Consider the following 8,295-nt stretch of genomic DNA (forward strand, 5'->3'; position numbering starts at 1 on the left):
GGTTTGTGAGTTATTATAGTTTTTGTGGCAACTACTTAACTCAGTCAAGTTGACTTAGATAACGTGTAAATAAATGGCATGGCTGTGTGAAATCAACTTTATTGACAAAAACAGGTAATATGCTAGATTTGACCTGCAGACTGTAGTTTGTTGAGCCCTGTTCTAAACAACTATTTCTAGAGCCAACAGAGACATGTGATTATATTGCTTGAGTCTCATCAGGACCACGTTTGGCTGCTCTATCTCTAATACCTCTTGCCAGTCCTTCTTAGTCTCTGTCATGGGCTTCTCCTCCTAAGTTTGAAATGTGCTTCTCAAGGCCCTCTTGTCTCCTTACTCTATTATACTCTTTCTAAGCCATGATTTCGGCTAATGACAATTTGCCAATGACTAAGAAATATCTATCTTTATTCAGTCTTTTATCCAGAACCCGAGGCTTTTGTATTTCCTGTTGGATGTCTTGCCAGCACCCTGTGTGAACATAGGCGCACTTTTGTGCCAGTTGTTAACCTACAGCCTTGCAACTCCAAATCTGCTCTTCTATACTCAGCCCTGTGATAAATATGGCTGGGACTCTGCAATTCCATTTCTTTTTTTTTGCCAACTGTTAGATTCTAGCATCAGAGGGCATTAGAGGAGAAAGAAGGGACTTGCTTCTTCTTTGCTTCTTGTTTACTTCTGTCTGCTTTAGGGTTCCTGGGAATATCTTGTCAGCAAACCTTCAATCAGAAACATACTTTCTTTTCTGCAGTAGCAGCCAAATTTAGTTTTTACAAAAGTTGCAAACTACATCCATTACTACCCACCTCCCCATCACTTCCCACAGCACCGGTGGGTTAGTGGTCCCTCCTTAGAGGTTTGGGTCCCAGCCCTTCAGGACTCCAACCTCAGCGACACCATTACCTGCTGAGTAGCACTTTCTAGTGGGGGGTCTGGGTTTTGGCATAGCAGGGTCCTTGCTCTAAGTTTCTAAGTGTTAGCCATTCCAACTTCTCTTTCATTCCCCAGCCCTAAGACATGGTAGTTGCTTTCTTTAATGGTTTTCTTTGTGACAACTTACTGTTCTCCTTTGCTTCTTCAGTTACCTAATTAACAACTTCATAAGTTAGTTAACCATTCTTTATATTAAATTTCCATTCATATATCTGGCACGGTTTCTTTCTCCCAACTGAACTCTAAAGGCATTTATATTCTTGGCCAAAAGCTGCTCCTATGACAGTATCTTCTTCTTTAGTAAATGACACCAGCAAACCTTTCCCTATTCCCTGCTCAATTGCTCAAGCAAGTATCTAGGCATCATTCTTAACCATTTCTATTCTCTCAACTCCCAGACCCCATCAGTTGAACAAGGCCTATAGATGTGGCTTCCTGAATATTTCTCAGGTCCATCTGCTTCTTTTCTTCTCTGTGTCTACAACCCTAAACCAAGACGCCAGCATGTCTCACCGGGATGACGATCCCTACTTTATCACTGACGTCCCCGCATTTCTGCAGCCCCTCAATCTCTTCTCCCCACCACAGCCCTAAAGATGTCCTAAAAACATTTTCTAGTTAAATATACTCTAAAACTATCCAAACTTCGTTTACAAGTCCTTCCGTAATTTCTCCTGCCTCTGCACTTCATTTTGAAATATCTTATTTACTTTTTGGTTAGTTTTGAATGTGCCATGCTTTTTTTTAAAAAAAACACTTTTGGGGGGGCGGAGCAAGATGGCCGAATAGGAACAGCTCCAGTCTCCAACTCCCAGCGCGAAGGACACAGAAGACCGGTGATTTCTGCATTTTGAACTGAGGTACTGGGGTCATCTCACTAGTGAGTGCCGGACAATCGGTGCTGGTTAGCTGTTGCGGCCCGACCAGCGAGAGCTGAACCAGGGCGAGGCATCGCCTCACCTGGGAAGCGCAAGGGGGAAGGGAATCCCTTTTCCTAACCAGGGGAACTGAGACACACAACACCTGGAAAATCGGGTAACTCCCACCCCAATACTGCGCTATAGGCTAACGGGCACACCAGGAGAATATACCCCACGCCTGGCCGGGAGGGTCCCACGCCCCTGGAGCCTCCCTCCTTGCTAACACAGCAGTCTGCGGGGATCTAACCGCAGGGCAGCAGCGAGGCTGGGGGAGGGGTGGCCGCCATTGCTGAGGCTTAAGTAGGTAAACAAAGCCGCTGGGAAGCTCCAACTGGGTGGAGCTCACAGCAGCTCAAGGAAACCTGCCTGTCTCTGTAGACTCCGCCTCTGGGGACAGGGCTCAGCTAAAAAAAAAAAATAACAAGGGAAGCAGCAGAGACCTGTGCAGGCGCGAACGACTCTGTCTGACAACTTTGAAGAGAGCAGTGGATCTCCCAACACGGAGGTTGAGATCTGAGAAGGGACAGACTGCCTGCTCAAGTGGGTCCCTGAACCCTGAGTAGCCTAACTGGGAGACATCCCCCACTAGGGGCAGTCTGACACCCCACATCTCACATGGTGGAGTACACCCCTGAGAGGAAGCTTCCAAAGTAAGAATCAGACAGGTACACTCACTGTTCAGCAATATTCTATCTTCTGCAACCTCTGCTGCTGATACCCAGGCAGACAGGGTCTGGAGTGGACCTCAAGCAATCTCCAACAGACCTATAGCTGAGGGTTCTGACTGTCAGAAGGAAAACTATCAAACAGGAAGGACACCTATACCAAAACCCCATCAGTGCGTCACCATCATCAAAGACCAAAGACAGATAAAACCACAAAGATGGGGAAAAAGCAGGGCAGAAAAGCTGGGAATTCAAAAAATAAGAGCGCATCTCCCCCTGCAAAGGAGCGCAGCCCATCGCCAGCAACGGATCAAAGCTGGTCAGAGAATGACTTTGACGAGATGAGAGAAGAAGGCTTCAGTCCATCAAACTTCTCAGAGCTAAAGGAGGAATTACATACCCAGCGCAAAGAAACTAAAAATCTTGAAAAAAGAGTGGAAGAATTGACAGCTAGACTAATTAATGCAGAGAAGGTCATAAACGACATGACAGAGATGAAAACCATGACACGAGAAATACGTGACAAATGCACAAGCTTCCGTAACCGACTCGATCAACTGGAAGAAAGAGTATCAGCGATTGAGGATCAAATGAATGAAATGAAGCGAGAAGAGAAACCAAAAGAAAAAAGAAGAAAAAGAAATGAACAAAGCCTGCAAGAAGTATGGGATTATGTAAAAAGACCAAATCTACGTCTGATTGGGGTGCCTGAAAGTGAGGGGGAGAATGGAAACAAGTTGGAAAACACTCTTCAGGATATCATCCAGGAGAACTTCCCCAACCTAGTAGGGCAGGCCAACATTCAAATTCAGGAAATACAGAGAACGCCACAAAGATACTCCTCCAGAAGGGCAACTCCAAGACATATAATTGCCAGATTCACCAAAGTTGAAATGAAGGAAAAAATCTTAAGGGCAGCCAGAGAGAAAGGTCGGGTTACCCACAAAGGGAAGCCCATCAGACTAACAGCAGATCTCTCGGCAGAAACTCTACAAGCCAGAAGAGAGTGGGGGCCAATATTCAACGTTCTTAAAGAAAAGAATTTTAAACCCAGAATTTCATATCCAGCCAAACTAAGTTTCATCAGTGAAGGAGAAATAAAATCCTTTAGAGATAAGCAAATGCTTAGAGATTTTGTCACCACCAGGCCTGCCTTACAAGAGACCCTGAAGGAAGCCCTAAACATGGAAAGGAACAACTGGTACCAGCCATTGCAAAAACAAGCCAAAATGTAAATCAACTAATGAGCAAAATAACCAGTTAATATCATAATGGCAGGATCAAGTTCACACATAACAATATTAACCTTAAATGTTAATGGACTAAATGCTCCAATTAAAAGACACAGACTGGCAAACTGGATCAAGAGTCAAGACCCATCAGTCTGCTGTATTCAGGAGACCCATCTCACATGCAGAGACATACATAGGCTCAAAATAAAGGGATGGAGGAAGATCTACCAAGCAAATGGAGAACAAAAAAAAGCAGGGGTTGCAATCCCAGTCTCTGATAAAATAGACTTTAAACCATCAAAGATCAAAAGAGACAAAGAAGGCCATCAAAGGATCAAAAGAGACAAAGGATCAAAAGAGACAAGATTACTAACTTTTACATTTTCAGAGGGTCCTATTGTGTCACACAAGTCTCCTGAGTACTTGGGTCCAGGTGCATCTCGGCACTTCCTGAATTTAAACCCCAGTAGCCAACGATGGGATGTTCCTCTATTTCTAACAACCAGTATGTTACTCCTTTACAACAAACATCAATGTGCTAGTTTCTTTGTAGTTCCCTGAAATGTAGTCATTATTCCTCAAGTGAAAAAAGTGGAAATATAGTTGGGGAGTGGACTAAAACACTGATGAAAGGGCTTTAAAGAATTACAAAACCGAGAACGAAGGCGCAGATAATGAAAATAGAATATGAAAATGAGCATGATAATGAAGAAAAATCATGAAAGCATATGAACACAGTCTGTTGGAAAAGAAGCAGATTAAATAAATCCATATTTGATTTTGGTCACACTTCCATGGAGAGAGCTGCATTTATTTTTAAAAAGAAAAAAAACAGCCCAAAGAACTTGGATTTCTTTTTATCCTCCAAACAGATTTGACCCAAGATGGACATTTTCCTTGAGAATAATAGATCTTTTTCCTTCAGCTCAAAGTTTTACCTTTTGGATTGTATTCCACACACGTTCATTATCGTTTCTTCTTCCTTCAAGGGTGTCCATAGCATCTGCCATTAGTGACTGCAGCTGTGGCACCAAGATAAAAATTATCAGTGTGGAATTCACACAGAAGTAACTTCTCTAAATACACAGATTAAAACCTAATTAAAAAATCATTTGTACGCTGATGATTTTATTACTCATCTTTCCTACAATGAATATTGCCACCTCATCTTTGCTTGTCATTGCTGAATATTATTGCAGATATAAAATACTGAAACAATGAAAAGATTCTTCTTGAAAATTTGTAGAAAACATATAGGTTTTAATGTAGTAAGTGTTGATATTTTGTGAAAAACAGATTTGGGTTGTAAAGAATGAAGCCGGCAGTTAATTCTCTCAGGAAATGGCATGTAGTACATGAATGCATTTTAGTGTTTTCTCCTGAGGCTAATGTATCATAATTCTAGGCATCATGCAAGAGCTCACCAGAGGACAATACTACAGTTGTGCCGTTTTATTGCCTCTTAAAGAATCTAGCTCATTTAACTTCTTTTACTATTCTTTTCTTCGTTAACATTTTAAAATAGCCAAGGTTTTACAATTTTTAGGTCCCATTCAAAGGTTTTAAACATTCTAACCTTTGTCCCAAACAGGCACCTACTGTACTCTAATGTGAAACTATCCTGTACACATGGTCCATAGGTGACCACAAAAATGAAATGAAGTTATATCAAGCTGTGTGATATTCAAAGGTTAAAAAAAGTTCTCAAAAAATACCAGTTCAGTTCACTATGGCATCAAACAGTATGGACCCTTAGATAATCTTTCTTTGGTTTAGATATTGCAGAGTGTAAGCAGGAAGAGAGAGAATTGAGTCACTCAAAAATCTTCTATTAAACAGTCACTGTTTAGATAGCAGCATACAGGGTATTACTAGGATTAATTCTCTTTGTAAGTTACAAAGTAAAATCTATTATTGAAGGTCATGAAACCTTATAAGATACATAATTTTTGAATATTTGGCATACAGATATACATCCATATATATTTCAATTTTTTTCTGCTGGGCATATAAGTACAAGAATATCCAATGAAATTTCATTTTCTAAGGTTTCAAATAGAGAAAAATTACACTTTAGAAAGGAATGTCAATAATGCTACTTTGAGGCTCCTTTGTGTATATTTTGAAAACCAAGTATTTCCAGTAAAAAAACAAAAACAAAACAAAACAAAAAAGTCATAGATGTGTGATTAAGAAGACTTAAGTGCAGAGAATTCCCCTGTATTTTTCATTTAAATCTTGAATGTGCTTTTCAGGAAGACAGGATCAACATTTTGCCGGCTTCTTAAATTAACATTTTCTTTGCTTCCTCTTATCTCTGAGAAGCATTAATCATGTAAAATTGGCCATAATATGCACTTTGAAAGCTCTATACTTACTATACTTCTGAGTGCTTTATGAATGGCAGGATAAACACTTAGCCTTTTAGAAAGTATTCTTTTGTACGCAACCATAAAGGTTTAGAAAGTATCATTGCCAGTTTTGACTTGGTAATTCCTTGATTCATAGACTTATTTCATAGTTTTCATCTTTAGTATGCGTAGTTTTATTATTTGGCGAGTCATACAACTTTGTATGCTTACTCTGAATATCAGTATTTATTTAACATGCTTTTAGCTGGTTTAGATGAACATTATAAATGTTGGCAGCTCATTTCTTGATTAAATCTTAAAAAGCTCAAGGAGGGAGGGTTTCTTTAGTTATCTGAAAATTACAGGTAATCAGTTTGGGCTGTTCTTATCATTACTATGTGAATTCAATTCGGGACTATAATTAGTTTCAGCTACTCTCAATTAAAGCTTCACAGTAAACGGCCTTTCCCTACAACACACTAGGAGCTCTATATAGAGTAAATTTTACCTTCCCTTGAATGGGCAACACACTGTTCAGTAAACTGTTTTTCAAATGAGGTGCTACCATTTCTGATATTAATTATGGTTATAATGTGCACATCTGTCTGAAGATTATTTCTGTGAGAATCCCTTTAACTAGCTTTTGCCTGGGTCTGTGTGTGGCTAAAGTGTCTGGTTTTCTAAATTAACTCGTCAATTCAGTTAAAAAAAAAACCATCTATGTTGACCAGCTACATTTTCCTTTCAAATAAACAACTTTTGTTGATTTATCTAAAGGTACTAGTGTTGGCACTGCCAATACCTATTTTAACCCTAGAAGTGATTGAGAAAACTCTAAAGATGATTTTGTAGGGTCATTTTTCTATACAATAATTACTCTTTTGTCCTCTCACATTTTCATAAAAGAGAATCATGTATCAATATATCTTGGAGCTTATTAATCTCATTTTACAAAAAACCAGAAGCCTGACACACAATGTAAATAACCAGCCCCTTTCTACGTTTCTACACATCACAATGATTTTGCTGTAATAATGGTAGCTAGTTAATGTGAGCAAATAAAAACCAGACACACACCTTCCTACAGTTTTCAGTTTTGTCATGAGAACGCTTCAGGAGGGTTGGGGAGTTTGCCCTCAGACTACATTTATTACCACAGTTTTTTTTTTCCAGACCGTATCACTTTTCTGTTGGTGCTGGGCCTATGAAACCCTTAAACAAAGAAAAATACTTACCAATTCTGCCTCCTGTTGACTGATGTCCTGTAGGTAGGGAATGGTTGCTATCTCTGCCATTGCTTGATTAATCACCTGGGACTGCTCCTTTACTCTCTGCAGCTGGCTGAGGAGGCCGGCATATTGCAACTTCTCCATCACACCTGAGGATGCAGGAAAACTCCCCTAGTCTCAAAGTAAAAGAAACGTTTTAGAACAAAACCACAGAAATAGACCTCTCCCCAGGGATGGAAGTCAGGGCTTGTGATAATGTATTTAGATCTTTTGAAACAATGGAATCTAGTACAAATACATGTTTCCTTGTATCATTTTACAGTATTGTCTTATACCCCTTTTTCTAGTAGGTAAATATACATAAAAGGGAGTCCTTTGGAGATGTGTTGAGACTGATTTGCTGATTGTCTTGCATTAGGAGTTAGGCTGAGGGGAAAAGAGGGGACTGAATTTGAATCTGCACTTCACTCACCCAGGAGTGATCCCACAGAGCTGTGTCTGCCTAGAAGGGGTGACTTTATCTATACCACCAAAGCATCATAAGAACTAAGAGTTGCCTACTATCTTGTTTATCTGAAAGAAAATTTTTTAATACAGGTCGAATCTTGACAAATGTTGTATAAGTTCAATTCTGTTTATCCCAATAGCTTACATGAAAACTCTAGCTCTGCTTTTATCTCCAGTTCTTATTGGATAGCCTTGCACAGTCTCTTCTTGTTGACTAGCTTCCCTCTGTCTACTAGGACCATTTCAACAACTAACATGTTCCATCTTGACACAGACTACTGTATACCTTTGTAAGGACTGCCAACTCCCATGCATCTATTGGCATTTTGGGCTTTCTTAAGATGAGGCACATTTAGAAAAAAGTGGCCCACCAAGGTGCGTGTTACTGCCATGCACAAAAGAGGAGATGTTACCATCTTTAAAAACGTTTAATACAAATTGTAATGCTTGATAGGAGA

The 8,295-nt window shown here is 39.9% G+C and overlaps 1 protein-coding gene across 1 annotated transcript in view; it reads right to left on the reverse strand.

The window, feature by feature from the left end:
* SPATA16 (spermatogenesis associated 16) overlaps positions 1-7,474 on the reverse strand; it is a 28,346-nt gene extending 20,872 nt beyond the window's left edge. Inside the window, exons 1-2 of the mRNA XM_011941001.1 lie at positions 7,337-7,474; positions 4,689-4,772 (exon numbers count right to left, since the gene is read on the reverse strand). Of these exons, the coding sequence (XP_011796391.1) occupies positions 4,689-4,772; positions 7,337-7,474 (222 nt within the window). The remainder of the gene's footprint in view (positions 1-4,688; positions 4,773-7,336) is intronic.
* Positions 7,475-8,295: the final 821 nt, after the last annotated feature.

Source organism: Colobus angolensis, unplaced genomic scaffold, assembly GCF_000951035.1.
Source record: "Colobus angolensis palliatus isolate OR3802 unplaced genomic scaffold, Cang.pa_1.0 Scaffold197, whole genome shotgun sequence".
NCBI classification, from domain to species: Eukaryota; Metazoa; Chordata; class Mammalia; order Primates; family Cercopithecidae; genus Colobus; species Colobus angolensis.